Source organism: Lontra canadensis, unplaced genomic scaffold (genome assembly GCF_010015895.1).
Source record: "Lontra canadensis isolate GAN:19392208 unplaced genomic scaffold, GSC_riverotter_1.0 scaffold53, whole genome shotgun sequence".
Taxonomy (NCBI): Eukaryota; Metazoa; Chordata; class Mammalia; order Carnivora; family Mustelidae; genus Lontra; species Lontra canadensis.
Genome location: NW_022631047.1, coordinates 6225982 through 6249310, shown reverse-complemented (window position 1 = coordinate 6249310; position 23329 = coordinate 6225982). Strand labels below are relative to the sequence as shown.

Sequence of the window (23329 nt, the reverse complement as noted above, 5' to 3'; positions counted from 1 at the left end):
AGGCTCCCCCCACTGAGTAGGGAGCACAATGAAGAACTTGAATCCAACACCCTGGGATCATGACCTGAGTTGAAGGCAGACACTTAACCAACTGAGCCACTCAGGTGTCTTAGAGTTATGCCTAATTTTTTTTAATCCAATCTCTATCTGTAATTGGGGATATTTACATTTAATGTGATTGTTCATAAAGAATAATTTTAGGGGCGCCTGGGTGGCTCAGTGGGTTAAAGCCTCTGCCTTCAGTTCAGGTCATGATCATGGGGTCCTGGCATCGAGCCCCACATCAGGCTCTCTGCTCAGCGGGGAGTCTGCTTCCTCCTCCCTCTCTGCCTGCCTCTCTGCCTACTTGTGATCTCTGTCAAATAAATAAATAAATAAATAAATAAATAAATCTTTAAAAATTTAAAAAAAAAAAGAATAATTTTAATCTACCTTCTTGCTGTTTTGTATTTGTTTCATTTGTTCATTTTTCCTACTTAAATTTTTTTTTTTTAAACACTGACATTTATCTTCATTATGCATCTCTTTCTGCTTCTTTGCATGCCAGGTAATATCTGATTGGATCCAAGACATTATAAATTTTAACTTGTTGATTGGATGCTGGATATTTTTGGATCCCTCTAAGTATTTCTGCATTTTGTTCTAAGATATAAGGTTTGACACTTTCAGATTATATGGACAAAAGGATTAATTTGCTCAATTACAGTGGCAAAACAGTTCTCAGTTGTATACTCCATGAATTATAAGATTTTCCACTCTAACTGCTATGAACACATTATTCTTGGTTCTAAATGAGCCCCAATGACTTGTTCCCTCAAATTCTTTTGGATGGTTCTTTCCCTGGCCTTGGGCAGCCCCCTCACATACATGACCTTGATCAACACTCAGCTGAAGACCTGAGAGAGACCCTCTGTATGTCTCTAGGTGTCACTGTGTCTCCTCTGTCTCTTTTTGCTGATCATTCCTATCTAGTACTCTGCCCTGAAAACGCTGGTGTTATGGCTCTCCCTGGACTCCAAACTCTTTCCTCAACTATGGGAGCTTTCCTCAAACTAATGGGTTTCCTCTTCTGTGCCTTGTCTTTAACATTCTAGCAACACAGTAAGCTATCACTCAAGGATCACTATTCTTTGTTGCCTGGTATCCAGTGTTTTGAGAACTGTTATTTTATATATTCTGACAAGGTCTTAGTTTGCTCATGTGGAAGAGTAAAACTAGCCCCTCTCACTCCATCTTGGCCAGAAATGGAAATTCTGGTACTTATGTTTTATTCTCTTCAAGTGTAATGAGAGGTATAGAAGACTGATGTAAAGGTATAGTAGTGAGGGGTATAGAAGACTGATGTAAAAATCCAAGAACGTAAACATGTATCAATGCTCCCCAACTTAAAATAAAAGTCATGTGTCCATTAGGAAAAACAAAAACAATATAGCATTTCCCCCAAATAATAATATAGTGCTTTTTAACTTACATTCTTCACTTAAAGGGTTAAAAAATAATAAATGTTTCTTACATAATAAATGAAAAAAATTGTCATGATACAGAGTAATAACTAATTATGATAGAATAATCTGAGTTCATTAGGTCAAATCTGTAATACGAAGAAATTTTTCCAATTTATTTACATAAACGTTTTCCATATTACATATATTGACTATAACATATTCAAATGAACACATTTTAAACCTGACTGAAGAAAGAAAATAATGACCTTTGAGAAGTCCAGAATTATCAATGGGTCCAGGATAAACATTTTGATCTCCCATCTGGTATTTGTCCCAACTGTCAAAGCCAACATATTTTTTCCACTGTTTGAACCAGCGACTATCGACTAGGTACCTAAAAAGAGAAAAGAAATCAATAAAGGAAAATACCTGTAACTAGAGGAATAGCATAGAAGCTATCTATTTTTTATATTTCATTTTATATTAAAGTACATGCCTACTTCAAAGGATTATTGAGAATAACTGCAATGTGATTTACAATCTGGAAAAAAAATTTCACTTATACAAAAGTGTTATTCCTATTGTTCTATAAATATCTACTATTTGAGGACAAGTATTGACATACACATTGAAAAAAATCCTTAACAGCACCTCTTAGAAAATGCAATAGCTATTCCATAAACTGACAGTTGAACAAAAATTCAAATGGGAATCATAAAAATGAAACAAAACAAAATTTTAAAGTACAACATATAAAGAAATAGAAAAATGGTTCTTCTGCAAAAAAAATTAAAAAGAGGGGCGCCTGGGTGGCTCAGTGGTTTAAGCCTCTGCCTTCAGCTCAGGTCATGGTCTCAGGGTCCGGGGATCGAGCCCCCCATCGGGCTCTCTGCTCAGTGGGGAGCCTGCTTCCTCCTCTCTCTCTGCCTGATTCTCTGCCTACTTGTGATCTCTTTCTGTCAAATAAATAAATAAAAAATCTTAAAAAAAAAAAAAACTTAGAAAGACAGTATGTTTATTTTATATATTTTACTCTATCCTTTTGGGGATAAGGAAAGTGGATTATTAAAGGCTTGCGAGACTGATTATAATAATTTTAATAACAAATTTTTAAAAACTTTAGTTAGCTTCTTTACCAACAAGAGTTAATAACAATACTACTTCCATTTATTTCCCATAAAATCTGCTGGGGCAAGCAGGATAGGTTTTTTTTTTGTTTGTTTTCAAAAGTGTGGTACACCAAGCACTGTAGGCATTACTGAAATTATATTCATCTTATTTTCAAGTACCTACAAACTGGCTTCTCATCAGATGACCAGTGACAGAAGAAGTAAAATACTGGTGCTCTAGGAAAGGAAACTCACAAACCTAAAAAACTTTACACATTTTTATATATTATTATATATTATACCCATTATGAAATACTGCTTTGCCATGCACTCATAATTATTTTAAATTCTTTTCCAGAAACATTTTCCCCACACTTAATCAGATTCAATCACAAACAAAATCAAAAGTAAAAGTTAACAAGATGTTTAAAGCCCACATGTGCATTAACAGAGGTAACCAAGTTATTTTTTGGAGATCATTCTAATGTATCTGTGCTTACTACACACAGCACTAAGTATAGTAATGAAATCCTACAGTTTTACAGTTTACACAGTTGTTTATATCTGAAAATGTCTGAGGCAAAGGCACCAATCCAACAAAATCCCACAATTCCTAGAGAATATTCATCAGCAGTTTAATTCCCTTAAAGTGGGTACTGCAGAATTATCTACACACTAGTATTCCAAACCTACTGTCAGGATTATGTAACTCAAGGCCCTAAATGGTAGAATTGGAGACTAAAGAAGAAAAAAAGCTCAGAGACTGTCTTAAGAAAACCTTATTTTTAAAATAAAGAGATTAAACCAGCAGTAGCTTTACATATTAAACAAAATAATACTTAATTATTTATCACCCACTAAACATTTTTTAGACTCCCTCCTGTGATTTAAACAAAATATTCAGATATTTCATTTGCTTTATTTGCAAATTAATGTCATACTATGTGGCCTTTCCTGTGTTCCATCTATTTTGTTTTTATCATTGTGCCAATTTCATCATCTCTTTATTACTTTAATCTTGATTTTTTTGGAGGGGGGGCAAGTTTCCCCAGCTTGGTGTTCTTGCAAATTGCCTTAACTATTCTTGACCATCTTCCACATGAATTTTAGAGTCAGTTTATCAAGTTCCACAAAAAGTACAATTAAGATTTTGATTGGATATGTGCTGAATTTATCAATCAACAGTAATAGTATACACAACAATGTGACTTATAGAACTGACATTAAAACTATTTGGGAAATACTATCAAAATTCTATTTATTTAAAATATATTTCTAAAAGATGGGGTTTTATCTCTCAGAGTATTTAATAAATCCTTTATTGTATGGTAGACGTTTGCACTGGATAGTATTCATCTGATGCTATAATATTTCTAGTTCACATCTCTTTCCTAGATCTTGAAGTGACTAGTAGTTTCTGTATAATGATACTATTAAGAGAGGAGATTCTCACACTTGATGGATATTTATCTTTCAACATTACTTTCAACTGAAAAGGCCATCACATCTATTACAGGCCACCGTATCTTATTTGCAAAATTTTGTGGTAATGAAATATGAGGGAAAATATAGGAAAAAACAGAAACATCTATCACAGAAATAATTGTACACTTCTTAGATGTACTTAAGAAAGACAACATTAAATGAAGTGAGCTAAATAAAATTTATTTTAGGACATTTACATAGATTTATTATTAAAACTCTACCTCTAATCTGTGAATCTGCCAAAACATAAGAATCCTCAATTTGAATTGATAAAAGCCTACAACAGAATCAATAGTTAATGATTACAAGTAAGTGAACATAGATCTAACTTACAGATTCTCAATAGTACTCTTATTAGGATCCAGATAGGACCAATTTTAGCTTCCAAGGTTTTTTGTTTTGTTTTGTTTTTACATAGTTATAACTATTTGTAAAGACTGATATTTCATGACTTTAATCTTAGACCTCTGAGAAAGAATAAAAGGCACGTAACAATCTTTATAAAGTTAAAACAATGATCCTAAGATGAAGTCTAAAATACTTAACATTGCCTACTTGGTTTTCCATGATCTATCTACTCCTGCCTGTCTAGTCTCAACTGGTACCATTTTTCTTTGCTGAGATGTAACTATAATAACCTTTTAGTTACTAGACACTCCATTTTTTGCCATATGGTTCCATCTGCCTAGACGCTACTCCTATTGCTCCCAACATCTATTTAATTCCTATCATCTTTCAGATAGCCTACACCTCACTTTCCCAGGGAATCCTCCCACAGTATTTCCCACTTCCTTTCAAATAGTTTGGAAAAGGAGAAACAAGATGACAATTATTAGCCTACTAGATACCAAGACTGTTTACTAAGTTAAAGAAATTACTTTTAATTACAAAATTACTAACATTTGAGCTTTATACTTGGGCCAGGTGCATATTTCTAAGCACTTTAATATATTGGTTCATTTATTCCTTTAACTACCCAATAATGCAGGTACTATTATAATTTCAAAGGCACAAAGGAACACCTTGACCAATGTTACAAAGTGTCAGACCTGTGATTAAAAAATATAATACTGGCATAGAGAAACAAAAAGGCCAATGAAAACAGCACAGAGAAACAGGATTTGGATTCATATATATGGGGAACCATGATATATACGAAAAGCATCACCATATTAGTGGGGAATGATGTAGCTAAGTATATGGGAAAAATCAGAGCTTTACCTCACATATGCAGTCAGTTCTACTCTAATGCTTGTTTTAAAAACTTGAATATGTTAAACATGATTGATACATTAGGGAACAAGAGCACAAATTTCAATATATGCTCAAGCACTACTTTAATCCACAAGCAGGACCAGGACTAAGGGTAAGGCAAGTGAGATGCCTAGGAACCTTAATAAGAAGTGCCTCCTGAAATTCTGCCCCGTAAGTGTCTAGCTTGCTTTATTGTAGTCCTAACTGAAACAAAAATAAGGTGAATGAAGAAGACTACTCAGCCGTAAAGACCCACATAGGAATGCACAAAACATACACATTCAAACATTTTTTTTTTTAAGATGGGGGATGCAGAGGGAAAGGGAGAGAGAGAATCTTAAGCAGGCTCTACACCCAGCACAGAGCCGAGTGTGGGGCTCAATCTCACAACCCTGAGATCATGACCTGAGCCCAAATTAAGAGTCAGACACTTAACTGACTCAGCCACTCAAGCACCCCCCCCACACACACACACTTTAATCATCTTCAAGTGTGTTACATCTGCAGTTACAACTTCTTGGAAGATTTAAGAAAACTTTTCTTCCACCACTTGCAATAACTCAAGCTGCAACCCTTTAAATCCTACTTCTACATGTTAACTCCATCCTTTTCAAAATAAAAATGTCATATTTATTGTGGTAGTTACATACTTCTTAAAAACTGTGCTACCATTTTTATTATGTTTTTAATGTGTCACTGGCAAAATTTTTTTGTCCCAACCCCAATTTTCCCATATGCCCTGTGTATTTTTTATTGCATGATTTTGCATATAACATGGTGATTTTTAGGAACACGTGCTATGTTAGGTACAGCAGAACTAACTGTACAAAAACAAGTTATAGTTGGATTAAAAATGTAAATGTGAAAGTAGAAGTACAATTTTGTAAAAAAAGATATGAGAAAATCCTCATTACCTTAGAATATAGAAGAGTTAAGACAAAAAGCAAAAACTTTAAAGATTGATAAACTTGTCAAGGTTAAAATGAAAGGCTACCTATCTATGAAAAACCCATCGCAAATATCATTCTCAATGGAGAAAAACTGAAAGCTTTTCCTCTAAGGTCAGGAACACGGCAGGGATGTCCGTTATCACCACTGCTATTCAACATAGTACTAGAAGTCCTAGCCTCAGCAATCAGACAATAAAAAGAAATTAAAGGCATCCAAATCGGCAAAGAAGTCAAACTATCACTCTTCGCAGATGATATGATACTATATGTGGAAAACCCAAAAGATTCCACTCCAAAACTGCTAGAACTTGTACAGGAATTCAGTAAAGTGTCAGGATATAAAATCAATGCACAGAAATCAGTCACATTTCTCTACACCAACGACAAGACAGAAGAAAGAGAAATTAAGGAGTCAATCCCATTTACAATTACACCCAAAACTATAAGATACCTAGGAATAAACCTAACCAAAGAGACTAAGAATCTATACACAGAAAACTATAAAGTACTCATGAAAGAAATTGAGGAAGACACAAAGAAATGGAAAAATGTTCCATGCTCCTGGATTGGAAGAATAAATATTGTGAAAATGTCTATGCTACCTAAAGCAATCTACACATTTAATGCAATTCCTATCAAAGTACCATCTATTTTTTTCAAAGAAATGGAACAAATAATCCTAAAATTTATATGGAACCAGAAAAGACCGCGAATAGCCAAAGGAATATTGAAAAAGAAAGCCAAAGTTGGTGGCATCACAATTCCGGACTTCAAGCTCTATTACAAAGCTGTCATCATCAAGACAGCATGGTACTGGCACAAAAACAGACACATAGAGCAATGGAACAGAATAGAGAGCCCAGAAATAGACCCTCAACTCTATGGTCCACTAATCTTCGACAAAGCAGGAAAGACTGGCCAATGGAAAAAAGACAGCCTCTTCAATAAATGGTGTTGGGAAAATTGGACAGCCACATGCAGAAAAATGAAATTGGATCATTTCCTTACACCACACACGAAAATAGACTCAAAATGGATGAAGGACCTCAATGTGAGAAAGGAATCCACCAAAATGCTTGAGGAGAACACAGGCAGCACCCTCTTCAACCTCAGCCGCAGCAACATCTTCCTAGGAACATGGCCAAAGGCAAGGGAAGCAAGGGCAAAAATGAACTATTGGGATTTCATCAAGATCAAAAGCTTTTGCACAGCAAAGGAAACAGTTAACAAAACCAAAAGACAACTGACAGAATGGGAGAAGATATTTGCAAATGACATATCAGAGAAAGGGCTAGTGTCCAAAATCTATAAAGAACTTAGCAAACTCAACACCCAAAGAACAAATAATCCAATCAAGAAATGGGCAGAAGACATGAACAGACATTTCTGCAAAGAAGACATCCAGATGGCCAACAGACACATGAAAAAGTGCTCCATATCACTCGGCATCAGGGAAATACAAATCAAAACCACAATGAGATACCACCTCACACCAGTCAGAATGGCTAAAATGAACAAGTCAGGAAATGACAGATGCTGGCGAGGATGTGGAGAAAGAGGAACCCTCCTACACTGTTGGTGGGAATGCAAGCTGGTGCAACCACTCTGGAAAACAGCATGGAGGTTCCTCAAAATGTTGAAAATAGAACTACCCTATGACCCAGCAATTGCACTGCTGGGTATTTACCCTAAAGATACAAACGTAGTGATCCGAAGGGGCACGTGCACCCGAATGTTTATAGCAGCAATGTCTACAATAGCCAAACTATGGAAAGAACCTAGATGTCCATCAACAGATGAATGGATAAAGAAGATGTGGTATATATACACAATGGAATACTATGCAGCCATCAAAAGAAATGAAATCTTGCCATTTGCGACGACGTGGATGGAACTAGAGGGTATCATGCTTAGCGAAATAAGTCAATTGGAGAAAGACAACTATCATATGATCTCCCTGATATGAGGGAGAGGAGATGCAACATGGGGGGTTAAGGGGGTAGGAGAAGAGTAAATGAAGCAAGATGGGATTGGGAGGGAGATAAACCATAAGTGACTCTTAATCTCACAAAACAAACTGAGGGTTGCTGGGGGGAAGGGGTTAGGAGAGGGAGGGTGGGGTTATGGACATTGGGGAGAGTATGTGCTATGGTGAGTGCTGTGAAGTGTGTAAACCTGGCGATTCACAGACCTGTACCCCTGGGGAAAAAAATATATGTTTATAAAAAATAAAATTAAAAAAAAAATGAAAGGCTACCTTTCAACAAAGACACCACTGAGTAAAGAGAAGATACAGACTGGAGAAGATACACCTACTCCAGATAACTGACAAAGGATTAGAATACATGAAGAACTCCTTTAGGTTAATAAATTAAAAAAAAAAAAATTTTTTTTTAAGGGGCGAAAAGAAATCAATTCACGGAAATGAAAATCAGAATGGCCTCCATACATACGAGAAAATGCTTAATCCCATTAGCAATGGGAAAGCTACAAATTAACACCATACCGTATCATCTCATGAAGCTGGTGAACAGATCATGTGCACACGTGTCAACAATATCAAGCTGTAGAAAGATGTGTAGTAATAGGAACTTGTATACAGCCAAAAGGGGAATAAATTGGAACCTTCACTTGGGATGGTAGTTTGGCCACATAATCTATTAAGAATAAAGATGTGGAGCTCAGCACAGGTCATGATCCCAGGGTCCTGGGACTGAGCCCCACAGCGGGCTCCCTGCTGAGGAGGGAGCCAGCTTCTCCCTCTCCCTCTGCCTGCCACTCCCTCTGCTTGTGCACTCTCTCTCTCTCTGTCAAATAAATAAAAGCTAAAAATAAATAAATGAAAGAACCGACTTACCACACCTTAAAAAAAAAATGTACATACCATACATCATGTATTGCCATTGCTAAGTTTTACCCTACAGAAATTCTTGTACAAAATTACAACTATAAGAATATATAGTGCAGGGGCACCTGGGTGGCTCAGTGGGTTAAAGCCTCTGCCTTCGGCTTGGGTCATGATCTCAGGGTCCTGCGATCGAGCCCCGCATCGGGCTCTCTTCTCAGCAGGGAGCCTACTCCCGCCCCCCCACCCCCGCCGCCTGCCTCTCTGCCTACTTGTGATCTCTGTCTGTCAAATAAACAAAATCTTAAAAAAAAAAAAAGAATATATAGTGCAGCATAATTTATAACAATAAAAAGATGGAAAACACCTAATATCCATTATTCATACCCAAAAATATTACACAAAAATTATAAAGCAAAATACAACTACATGTACCAAGGATAAATCTCAAAACTACAATGTTGAACAACCCCCCAAAACTGCAAAGGACACATGTAATATAACACAAATGTATAAAGACAATAGATGTACAATTTGAAGAAAAATTAAAAACATGCCACCAATAGTATATATTATTTACAATCCATGCATATATATTAAAATGTATACATAAAATATTTTGATAATTTAATTAGAAAACTAAGTAAAATAATATATAAATAATTTAAGGTAATAATAAAAATCTGTTTCAGGATGGTGGCTCCCTCTGACAAGGGAGGGAAGGTGATGGGACTAGGGAAACACAGAGGGACATTCAACTGTTTTTGTAATGTTTTATTTTTTTAAACTAAGATATGTGTGCACAAGTGTCTTGTTATATTTTTCTTTATACTCTTCTTTCTTCCTGAAATAGTACATTAAATATGATTAATATTTTCTACTTAATATAGAATAATTTATATATACACATATACATGGGCAAAAATGAAGTGGAGTCAAATGTATAGACTGAATATTGAGGTCAAAACTGATAAAGTTAAGTGATAGTCAACAAATGAAAAGACTTTCAAGCATAAAAATAAGTAATTATAGGGGCGCCTGGGTGGCTCAGTGGGTTGAGCCTCTGCCTTCGGCTCGGGTCGTGGTCCTGGGGTCCTGGGATCGAGCCCCGCGTCGGGCTCTCTGCTCAGCAGGGAGCCTGCCTCCACCTCTCTCTCTCTGCCTGCCTCTCTGCCTGCTTGTGATCTCTGTCTGTCAAAGAAATAAATAGAGTCTTTAAAAAAAAATAAGTAATTATAAATACAACTTGGATTTTTTTTTTTTTTTTTAGATTTTATTTATTTTGGCAGGGGAGGAACCAAGGGGGAAGAAGAGGGACAAGCAGACTCTGCACTGAGTGTAGAGGTCAATGTAGGGCTCAATCCCAAGGCCCTGAGATCATGACCTGAACTGAAATGAAGAGTCCCACACTTAACCAACTGAGCCACTCGGGCGTCCCCTTAGATTTTTCTTTTTAATTGTGATAAAAATATGTATAGCAAAATGTACAAAATACACAGTTTGTTTTACTATGTATTTTTGGAAGAAATTTGTAGGTTTAAGTTATCTCTTATATTTATTTTTTCTGTCTTATATTATCTCTTCCAAACATGAATTAGCATTAAATTTAATTAAAAAACTGACATAAGCTTTGGAGAATTTTCTTTGGAAAAATATGATTTATTTGATTATTTCTAAATTTATCAAATTATGTTTCTGACATATAATAATGTATTCATTCTGAAGAAATTATTTCTTTTCGGTAACTACAGCAACCAGTAAGTAAACCAGAAAAATAGAAATGACTGGGTGATATCTCAAAAGAAAAAAAAAGCACGTAAGAAACAGAAAGTACAGATTATAATCCTTGATATCTGGGAAAATAATACCAGCAAAACAATAAAAAACCCTACAATTGACATATATACTTATTTTAAGTCGACTTAACTTTTAGTATGAAGTGTTACATTATAAATTTGCGACTATCTAAAATTCATGTAAATATTAATCTGCAAATATCCAGAGATCCCAAAGTACGGAAGAGAAATTAACTGCTTTGTGACAAATGTACCAATTTAAGTTTCTTGCACAAAGGAGTCTATGCCTTATAGATGAGTCCAAAGGTGAAATATTTGTAAGTAATACTGAGACATGTGACTGTGTTTCCATATAAAATGCCATGAAGTACATGTACCAAAATATGATCAAGATTATTTATGATTGAGGCCTCTGGCTGTAGCTTAATTATTTCCATTTCCCTCTGTTTCATGGGTTACAAGGAATTTTATGAGCACCTCACACTTACATTAATCACGATTCTCTCATAGTAGTATGCCAATTGGAAAAATTTTTATCATAATGTTAATATGAGTTCAAAAATTAGTAAAGAAAATCTTACAGAGATAAAGGTCTATCGTCATCAAACTCTCAAATCCTTCCGAGATGACCCACAATCCTCCAGCGTATCTCCAGACAGCCTTCTCCATTTTTACAGTAACTTCAAAAGTAGAATGTGCTAAGACCCGAACTTTGGGAGTTTGGTATGTTGGAAGAACTGACTAAATGATGTCGGAGTTCATGACAAAGGGATAAGAAATACTACATAAGGCTAAACAGGTAGACTGACCCGAGACTATCCAATGCCTTTAAGGTAATGCTAAGGATTTTATCCTAAGTGTAAAGAAAAGCCACTCTACGATTTTTAGCACGGAAGAGATATGATCTGATTTACATTTCATGAAGACCACTGGAAAAACCTCACAGGACTGCTGGGAGGATCAAATGTTTAATAAATCAAAAAATCACATAAAGCTATGAGTACTTCAAAAAGGTCTAAATTATATGGTGCTAAATATTCTGAAGGCATCAAGAAAGACAGTTTGTATTGTGGTCTGGCCAGAATAGTTTGCAATGGCTCCAGAGAAGATGGGTCAATTTTAGGACCCCACACAAATTTAAGTTAATTTAACTTAAATTAAGTTAAATTAACTTAAATTAAGTCCTCAAATGCTGAAAAGTTACTATAATTATATATATATTACATAATATATATATAATTAACTTAAATTAAGTCCTCAAATGCTGAAAAGTTACTATAACAACTAAAAAGGCCAGATTTTTTTTTCCTTTTCTTTCTTTCTTTTTTTTTTTGGTGGTGGTAGGGTAAAGATAGTTCTAAAAGTTTATACTATTTTTATACACACCACAAGCAAACTTAAGGGAAGATATATACAAGCTAATGAAAGATGGAGAAAACAGCCCTAGACATAAAGTTTAAAAATATGGGAAAAGGGGAAATCTCAACAGCTGCATTTAAGAAATCGTAGAGCTGGGGTGCCTGGGTGGCTCAGTGGGTTAAAGCCTCTGCCTTTGGGTCCTGGGATCGAGCCCCACATCGGGCTCTCTGCTTGGCCAGCAGCCTGCTTCCCTTCCTCTCTCTCTGCCTGTCTCTCTGCCTACTTATGATCTCTGTCAAATAAATAAATAAAATCTTAAAAAAAAATCATACAGCTAATGAATGCATAGTTCTTTCCTTTTTTTGATTAGCACATTTATACAAACAACTTTTGATAAGTGATTCCTGCTTAATTTCGTAATACTGACATATATGTAACATCATTTATTTTTTAAAACCCTACCTTTTTCTCTGTAGATATAAAACATTCTTCAAAACTAAGAAAATACACAAATATTTCAGCCTAATCCAATGTAGCACACAATTTCAGAAAAACATGTATAACTATCTTACACAGGATTAGCGGAATAAACAAATCTTGATGTTAATTCACTCTAAGATTAATTCTCTTATTTAATGATATACTATTTAAGTTAGATTTACACAGCAAGAGCATAAAACCATTTTCAATACTAAAGGAGATATCGATAATTTCTAGCATTTTAAATCATTATAAGCCAGATAATTCACAGGCTTTTTAAAAAGTACCAAACTATAACTCAGGATTTCATTGTTTCAGCAAAATTTAACTGAAATCTGAAAGCTATAATGAAAGCTATACATAACTGAAAGCTATGGAGTTTTTTCAAATAAAACAATGGCTTGGTTAATCTCTTTATATCTTCATTTTAAATTTCAAGGATTTCCAACCTATTTTCTACTTTGCACATCAAATTCATCAGTTAGCAAGAACTAATTATTATGACCTCTTTTTACTTCTAAACTAAGACAAAAAAGGGACTCAGAAAGGAGGCCAAGTAGGATTGTGAAAGTGAAAAGAAAACCCATAGAATGGGAGAAAATTTTGCAAATCATCTCTATGAAAAGCGATTTGTATCTAGAATATATAAACTCTTAAAACTCAATAATACAAATAATCTAATTTAAAAATGAGCAAAGGATCTAAGTAAACACGTGCCAAAGAAGGTATACAAATGGCTAATACACACATATGAAAAAATGTGCAACATCATTAGTCATTAGGAAAATTCAAGTCAAAACTACAATGAGATACCACTTTGTATCTGCTAAGATGGCTATAATCAAAAGACATTAACAAGTGCCATCAAGGATGTAGAAAATTGGAACCCTCATACTGTTGATGGCAATGTAAAATGCTGCACCCACCTTGGAAAAGACACCAAGGAATTCCACTCCTAGGTATATACTCAAGATAGATCAGTTTTGTATATATAAACAAAAGTATGTATGTACACATAACAAAAAGTTATGTCTACACAAAAACTTGCACATAAATTATTCACAGCAAGATTATTCATAAGAGCCAAAAATGTGAAAAACCCAAATGTCCATCAACTGATGAAGAATTCAATGTGGTATATTATCTATACAATGGAATATTATTCAGTAATAAAAAGAAATGAAGTACTAATACTTCACGAAAGAAGCCAGACACAAAAGTCACATATATGATTCCACTTATATGAAATATCCAAAACTGCCAAATCTATAGAATAAAAAGTAGATTAGTAGTGACCTAGAGCAGGGGGATCCAAGGAGAAACTGGAGGAAGCAGAGGACTACTAATAGGTATGGAGGATTTGGGGGAGGGTGATAAAAAAATATTCCAATACTGATTAAAGTAATGGTTGCACAATTCTGTGAGTATACTGAAACCCAGTAAATTACACGTTTTAACTGGAAAAATTGTACAATATGTCAATTGTATCACAATAAAGCTGTTATTTTTTTAAGAGTGAAAGGATATATATCTGCATGAGATTATTAGGGATGATTTTACAGAGTTTTTTTTTTTAAGATTTTATTTATTTATTACAAAGAGAGTGCACACACAAGATGAGAGAGAAAAAGAGAGATCAGGGGCAGTGGGAGAGGGAGAAGTGGACCCCCCGCTGAGCAGGGAGCTCCACACAGGGCTCCAGGACCCTCGGATCATGACCTGAGCCTAAGGCAGACACTTAACTAACTGAGCCACCCAGGCACCCCTAGGGATTGGTTTTGAGCTTGGTTTTGAAGTAAAGTCAGGAATTAGTAAAATGTATTTGAAATAATATGAATAACGTGTAATGGCCTATGAGGCAGAAATGAGTAAATAATTTCCAAGAAATGGGAACCACCATCAGTATTAAAGCAGAGCTATATTAATTAGAAATAAAACTGCTAAGACTAGAATGCGAAACCAAGGACAGAGCACCCCAAAATCCTACAGGCTCCTCAAAATATAACAGATGAAAAGCCTATTTTTAATATGCCAAAGCTGAGTTCCTGGGTGGCTCAGTGGGTTAAGCCTCTGCTTTCACTCAGGTCATGATCTCAGGGTCCTGGAATGGAGCCCCACATCAGGCTCTCTGCTCAGCGGGGAGCCTGCTTCCCCCTCTCTCTCCACCTGCCCCTCTGCCTACTTGTGATCTCTCTGTGTCAAATAAATAAATAAAATCTTTAAAAAAAAATGCTGAAGCTATCATTGCCTGATTTTAAAACTTCAAAGTATTCATCTCTCAAAAAGTTGTTTCCATAATATGGGTATGTCTCTATCACTCACAGGCAAGCAACACAGTTTAAAGTGCAGGCTTTCAAGATGATTGTCTAGGTTATAATCTCTGCTCTATCACTTCTGATTATGTACATGTAACTCTATACCTCGGTTTTTGTATCTGCAAAATGAGAATACTATCACTTCATATATGTGTAAAGCTCTTAACATGTAATAATTTTTGTAACCATCACAATAACTATATGGTACATGTAACTACTTTACCTCTCCAGAGAATTAAGTTTCTACAGCTTGAAATCCATTCAAATTTGTGAATATAAATTTTCTATCTATATCCAAGGTAAATCCCTTGATTAAACTGTTAAACTCTGTCAAGCTGTTAAAATATATTGTTAAACAATATAAAGCAACCCAAATTATCAGGTCTTTTTTTTTTTAAAGGTTTATTTATTTTAGTTGACAGAGATCACAAGTAGGCAGAGAGGCAGGCGGGGGTGGGGGGAACCAGGCTCCCCACTAAGCAGAGAGCCCGATATGGGGCTCGATCCTAGAACCCTGAGATCATGACTTGAGCCGAAGGCAGAGACTTAACCCACTGAGCCACCCAGGTGCCCCTCAGGTTTCTTTTACCATGATCATTTCACCCTATCATTCTTAATCTTTTTTAGTAAAATTTTACTCAAGGAATTTGATGATTTTTTTCACTCAAGTAAGTAATTTTGTCTCTAGTGCTCCAGGTTTTGATTTACCTGGCTCTCTAAAACTTAGAATTGCCTGGCCTCAAAGCCACTCTTAGACTTGTCTATGAGAGCCTTTGACTTCTTTCACAAAGGAAGTCCTTTCTATGGCTACTTCTGCTACAAGATTTTTCTTAAAAGTAAGGAATTACCAAACTAGTATCTGGGTCTTCCAAAGTTAAAAGGAGAGAAGAGACAGCTAGCTCTCCTCCTCATGGAGAAGAAAAGGGAGTCATTACCCTCCTTTTGTGGGGGAGAGCTATAAGGAAACCATGCAGAATCCTATTGATGAAAGCAGTAAAAGTGTTGTAGGTATAACCAAATACAGGTTAATTCTACAGAGGTTTTCTGCCTCATATTACAATCTGAACTTCTTTACTTCTTTTTGAGGAGCAATTCTTAATTATTACTCCAGATAAGTCATTTTAATCTGTATCCAAAACTAAGATCACTTACTACCAGTCTTATTCTAGGTTTCTTTAGTAGTGACTTCTATATAAACTGGATAAAACTGAAAGGAACTCGCTTGTTTAAAGAATAGATGGAAAAAGAGTGTGGAGAAATGACTTCAAGGGAAAAAATAAAAGACAAGAGTATGAATTACAGTGGAAACTGAGGAAATGAAAATGAAAGGCACAAACTGATTTGAGTCAAGGAAGAAAAACAATTTACTAACTGCTGAGTAACTCTACATAGGAAGAACTAAGAAGGAGTAATAATTTAATGAAATACTGTTTGCGTTATATTTAAATAGTGACAGCATGAAAACATTTTTTAAAAAGATTTTATTTATGTATTTGAGGGAGAGAGAGAGAACAGTGGGGAAGGGAGAGAGACAAGAAGGCTCCACGCTAAGTGTAAACCCTGACTCAGAGCTCCATCTCACGACCCTGAGATATGACCTGAGCTGAAATCAAAAGTTGGATGCTTAACCTACTGAGGCACCCAGTACCCCCAAAACATTTCTAATACTAAGGAGATACTGATAATATCTGGTATTTTAAATCATTATAAACCAGGTATTACACTACCTCTGAACTCATCAAACATTTGTAAAACGAGGTAAATAAGAGCACTTACTTTAAAAGCTGCATTAATTATAAAGCATTTAGAACAGCTTTCCAGAAGCAAAACATCAAGATTTTCTATACATGCTATCGTATCTGAACTAAACAGTCATAACACACAAATTTACAATAAAATGGTAGAACTCTACTAAAATAGATTCCATTTAAAAAGAAAAAATGTCCATTTTTTTTCCTTTTGAAGTGAAACTAACATTTAAAAATGCATCTTCGGGGTGCCTAGGTGGCTCAGTGGGTTAAGCTGCTGCCTTCGGCTCGGGTCATGATCTCAGAGTCCTCGGATCGAGCCCTGCAGCAGGCTCTTTGCTCAGCGGGGAGCCTGCTTCTCTCTCTCTCTCTCTCTGCCTACTTGTGATCTTTCTCTGTCAAATAAATAAAATCTTTAAAATAAAGTAAAATAAAATAAAAATGCATCTTCAAAATAAGTGATTTTGGGGCCTGAATTAAAGCCCTAGACTACTTGTGTTCAAATCCCAGATTACTGTGTGAACACTTCAGCCTAGGCTTCCTATTCTCTCCAATGTGAATTATATGACATTCACATTCTAGTGTCCTAGAATTATAGTGATAAGTAATTAAGTTAACATAATAAGTACTTAAAACAGTACCTAGCACATGGTGTTTTCAAATATAATACTACACATCATGGCCTGAAAAACTAAGTTTTTCTTAGTATACATATGTGTGAGCAAAATTAGTATTTGTCACAAAACTATTCTGCAAAAAGAATATTTAATAACTCAAGTATGTTAATGGGAAAATGGTATCATTTAGAAAAAAATAATAAAGCCTAAATGTCACTCAACAGATAAATGAAATCACAGACTAAAAAGCTCTGGATCCTCCTAGCAAGTAAGGTACACAATTTTAGATTCACTAACAACTTAGAAGTGATTTAAAAACTTATAAAGCTTAAATTAGGAAAAATTGCCTTTCTAGATTTTAAGCAACTAAAATGTGAAAAATATGTTATAATAATGTCACTATTTCTGTCCTTATTTTCACTGATTTATCAACACAAAAAAACCCCATTTTGCTTTTTGGTCTCATTTCCTGCAAATGATATGACACATACCCTAATTTAATAATTAACACTTTGGCACAACTAAAATTAGTATTTACAGTAATAATAATGTAAAAATTCTTTAACAAATATATACTAAAATATTTGTGGAGTTTATATTAATAGTGTCCCTTTACATTATGAACTGATTTGTCATTACAAGGTTATTTTCTTTTAGTATTAATTAAGGTTGCACAAAAAGAGACCATATAAAATAAAGCCTCAAAGATTTCTAAGTAAAAGAGCAGGAATCGAAGGGAAGCCCTAAAACGGAATCAATGTCTTCTAATATGAAAAATCTCAAAGATCTGATGGACTATTCCTTGCCTATTTATTGAAACAAAAATATCATATACATTTGAAATTACTCTAAATACAAATTAAAGTTACTCTCTGAAGTACCTTAAATCTACTAGAGTTATTAGGGTTTATGCAAAAATGACACACACAATTTACTTTGTAAAGTTAGCTATGCATTACCATTGAACATACATAAAAATTTAAAACACCACACATAAAAGTTAGTGAAAATGACTGGTAGAAGAGAAACTTTTAATAAAAATGGGGAAATAAAGCAGTGATTTTGATGATCTGTAATTATCTGTTTACTTATATATCCAAAGAGTATTCCATAACCCATAACTTGTCTTTGTAACTCATTTATTTAATTACCCATCCTCCATAAATAGGTTCCTCTATCCCTAATATACTTAACATGTAATGTTCTTTAAAAAATTTTCCTTTTGTCTCATGAAGAAAAATCACCAAGTACCTGAAGATTAAGTTATCTTTCATTCAATCTAAGTTAAACAAGTTCTAGTTCCTTTATCTTTATTTCTATAGTAACTAAATTCAAACAGTCTTGTTCGTGGTTTTCTAATTACCTCCTCTGAGCTAAAATAAAGATTAGGAAACAGCATTATGAGACTACTTTACTCCTTCTAATGCAGATCAGTGTCACTTTCATACCTCACCTTTTTAAGCATCAATCTGGACTTGTCACCATAAAGTCTAGTATTAAGTTTGTTAGTAAATATATTAATAACTTTAATTAATAACTTCTAAATAAAGTTCGTTCTTCCTCATCTTAAGACTTGTGTCCTTATTTTCATCTCTAGAAACTCAGTCTGCAGATAAAAATCATTCACTATTTACAAATAAACAGAAACTCTAGTTTTCAAGCAGAATCAAACCTTGTGTAAGTGTTAGTTATCTACCAGGATAATATGAAACAATCCTATCCAAAAACTGCTTACAAACTACTTAATGAAATTAAGTTTCATTTTCATTAGTTTATTCATTTTAAAACACTTTAAGGCACTTTATTCATTTAAGGCACCATAACAACAAAAATTAGTATAAAGTTTTCAAGAATAAACTTAGAGTAAACCTTCCATTTTTTCTCAACAGTCATCAGTCTTTTTCAAGATGGTTAGACACACATACCAAGATAATGTTCCATCTGCATATGGCCCATTTTAGCTACAAAACAGCAGACTGAATTTGCCCAAATAACCATAAATGACTAATCCAATCATCTTTTAAAAAGACATTAAAAAGAGAAACTTTTTAACAAGTTAAAAACAAGTTTTAATGAGTCCCCAACATGAGCCCAAGTAACAACTAAATTATTAAATCTTCACCAGTTCTCTAATCATGCGTACATAATGAAATGTGTACTTATCAAATTATTCTCCTTAAACTCTGAATCAAACTTTTGCTCTAAACTATTTTCTTTTTTTGACAGATTTCACCTAATTGCAAATTAACTGGCTTACATATAAACCAAACTGGTTTTTGCAAATCCTCAGTACCATCCTATCCCGGCATTCTTCCCCTTTAACTAATAGAGGTAATCAATCAAGGACAAAAATTTTCACATTCTGGGGCACCTGGATGGTACAGTTAGCTAAGCATCTGACTCTTGATTTCAGCTCAGGTTGTGATCTTAGGGTCTCTCAGGGTCCTGAGATGGAGCCTGCTTTAAAAAGATTAAAAAAAGATTCTCTCTCTCTCTCTCTCCCCCACTGCCCCCTCCACCCCTTCTCAAATAAATAAATCTTAAAAGAAAAAAAAAAAAAAGTCCACATTCTGCTGTTCTCTAAATATGTGGGCTTCAGTTTCCTTTTCTTTAATATGAAAGCACTGACTTTCATTTTAAAATGAAAATCAAATTTATGGACTTCCTGTATTCTTTACAACAGATGTTTAAAACGATTTACAGTAACTGTGAAAAAGCAAAAATACTTTTATTTGAAAAATGTCAAACTTCAAGTTTAATGCTCACAATACACACGCTGTTCATATCATCCCATAGTGTCAACACCAATTATTACCCAGAATACCAAAAACATACATTAAAAAAAAGTAATATCCATCTGAATAATAGCCATATTTAAACTTACAGATTTCTATTTTATGGAAATCCACATTTATCTTTTTATGAGGTGGTAATAGGCTAGGTGAATTAAGAAAATTTAAGTGTTCTTTAACAAATAAAAGGAAGCAAAGATTTATCTTTAATAATCCACAGACCAAGGTAAACATGTGTCCTAGGAAATAACCAATTTCTGCACATGAATAAACATCTCACACTTACCTGAACAATAATGATTATTAAATCATCTAAAGATGATTAAGATATTTTTTGTTGTAATGCAACAAGTGCATGCTTACACCCTTAGGGATTTTTATCATATAAACACAGAATCTATGTAGCCTAACAAAGTATGAAAAAAGTACCAAGACTTAGATCAAAATACTTAAGTTCAAGTCCCAAGACTGCCATCTACTAGCTTACTTGAAAATCTCCTAGTACTACAGCATTTTATCAGAAGTAAACGAAGGTGACAAGAAAGTAAAATTTAATGTTATCTCATAAAAGTATTATTTTGGAATATGTCACTGAATCAAGATAAAACCCCGACAATGAAATTATTGTCCATTTCACAGATGAAGACATTGAGATACAATGATTTAAATTAACTCTCCTCTAAGTCGTATAGCAGGTTAAGTGGTGAAACGGTGACCTAACTACATCTAAATCTTATGTTGCTTCCATTAAGTCATAGAGGAGTACGTGGAAAAAAAACTCCGTAAATTATACACCACTGTTATGGTGACAACGGGACATGAAAATAATTATTACAGTAAAGAAGCACACTACCCTTCCTAATAAACAGAGCACTTGCTCTTTATGTTACATACTCACATATTTAAGTTATTCTGAATACCACTTACTATGGCCGACAAGTATTAAAATCTACACATACTTCCTTCAGTATTTTAAGTATATCCTTTGGTATTTTATAAGTCTGAGTATTAGCAAGTGACTTAAGCCTCAAGCAGACTTATCTACTTTTTGCAGGCCTACGTTATCCCTCAAACAGGAGGGAAGGGCTGCGCTTCTAAGAGAAACGCTGCCGGTTTCTATCAAGCCTCCACTAAAGCACAAGACCACGTGGTACTTCTCATTAGCCTAAGGTTCCGTACTCCTCTCCCTCCTTTTGACAAGGAACTGGAAACTAGGGTTTCTTTCTCTTAAGTGGCGCCCTGACACATGCCACCTGTGTAGTAAGAACCGCAAACATCCTGCAGCCTGCCTCCCGGAAGAATACAAGAATCAGAACAGCAAGGAACTTGAATGCCGACAATGCCGGGAAAGGAAATGACCAGAGAAGGAAAGAGGGTGAGATCTTGATAAGCCGCGGGACCTCGACCTGTCAAAAATTGAGAGACTCACGCCGAACGACTATAACCTATCATTCGGGAAGGCCTGAGGTGGGAGCGGCACTAAGGAAGGAAGGAGGACGGAAAGAACTGTGTGAGTCCCCGTCGCCGCTCCCCTTAAGTCTCTCAGCACGCCCCGACAAGCCACGAACCCTGGACTTCATCTCGGGTCCAATCTTCTCCCCAACATTTCGGGAGCAGCCAAAATCCTGCTGCCCAGTGCGGCCGCCGCCGGACCTGCCCGCACCTGTCACTAGCTAAAGACACCAGCCCGCAGTTCCCGCCCAGTTCCCCACCATCCTCCCGCAACCGCGACCATCTCAATCTCTTTCTCTCACCAGGTGTCCCCTTTCCGGAGCGAGGTTTTGAGCAGCGTCGCGATGTCAGACCGCTGGATGTCCAGATCTGCCGCTCCGCCTTCCGCCATCTTCTTCCACTAGCGGTAGCGGAGGCGGCAGCGACGGCGGCGGCACGCCCCAGAGCATTGTGGGAATGGCGTCCCGCGGCCCCTCCCAGTCGGCAGGTCGAAACCAAAAGAGACGGTGGGGGGTGTTGGGGGAGCGCCTCGGGACAAGAGTTGGTCCCGGGGGTGGACTGAGTACGCTGCCGTGGTCTGCTGCCCCCAATCGGCCCCCGCCTGTCCAGCATCTCGCCTTGGCCTCCTCTGGCTCGGGACAGCCGGGTTTTAACTCTTCTCTGTGAGGGCCCTCTGTCCTCTCTCAGCAGCGGTGCCACCGCCCCGTCCATCCTCGACTTCTGCCTTCCCCTCCTTCTTTCTCACAGGCGCCTGAGAGCCCTTATTTGCGCATTCACTCACGCTTGAGGGTGGGGTGGGGCGGGGGGCGTGGGGACGGCTAAGATATGGCAGAAAATTTTAACAGCTCTGAGGCATTAGTCCTTCCGTCGCTAGTCGGGGAACCTAAGCTTGGTGAATTTTGGCCCCAACAAAGAACAATCCGAAACCGAACGCTTGGTCTCAGTGCCCGTCTTGGGCTCCTTCCTGCCCTCCTACTCCTGCTGTAGGTGGAAACCTTTTATAGGCTCTTTGTGACGCCTCCCCAGGCACACCCAGACGCTAAACTGCAGTGAAAAACATGTCCCAGTTCCTCGGTGAACACGGAGTGAAATATGTATCAAATAATGCCAGGTACTAAAAGGGAAGGAAACGTGCCCGAAAACCTTTATCCTCGATGTTATAAAGTAACATTTTCTTAACCACATCTTCCCATGTGTGTTTACCGGCCATTATTTAGTAATACCAGCTTTTATTGTAGCTAATTATGTTACAAACGGGGAAATCCAGTCTCAAAAATCAAATGCTAAGGTCACACAGTAGGTGGAGAGGTAAGTTTATAAAAAACCCAAGTTCCAAACCCCGGGTGCTGTCTGTCCGCTAGAGCACACTGACTACCTCTCCTTTTGGAAACCTGGCATGTATTAACGGGGTTGCCCTGGTTTCATCTTTGTTTTTTCTTCTTCTTTATAACCTCTGTACAGCTGGTGGCTAGCATTGTGCTCCCTAACATATAAGCACCACCTAAATATTTGTTTCAAATGAACTGGGGAAAAACTTCTTGAATATTTCCAAGCATGAGGAGGTCCAGAAATTTGACTTAAGGATAATAAAAATTATGTGAAAAGTCTAAAAGATAGATAAGAATTCATGCAGTATCTGCTGTTTCCCTATTTTTAATGTGGGAATTTGGAATCTGGTGGGA

At 36.0% G+C, this 23329-nt stretch overlaps 1 protein-coding gene across 9 annotated transcripts in view; it reads right to left on the bottom strand.

Moving 5' to 3' along the window:
- The window catches only part of USP15 (ubiquitin specific peptidase 15), a 118031-nt gene extending 95925 nt beyond the window's left edge, over positions 1-22106 (bottom strand). For 3 of the 9 annotated variants that reach the window (XR_004384700.1, XM_032874635.1, XM_032874638.1), the window contains exons 1-2: positions 21950-22102; positions 1712-1839 (exon numbers count right to left, since the gene is read on the bottom strand). Coding sequence is in view for 8 of the 9 variants with exons in the window: in XM_032874635.1 (XP_032730526.1) it covers positions 1712-1839; positions 21950-22038 (217 nt within the window). In the remaining variant the exon portion in view is untranslated. Of the gene's footprint in view, positions 1-1711; positions 1840-21949 lie in introns of all 9 variants that reach the window. The other 6 variants (XM_032874630.1, XM_032874632.1, XM_032874631.1 and 3 more) reach the window with 4 other exon arrangements.
- Between the last annotated feature and the right edge of the window lie 1223 nt (positions 22107-23329).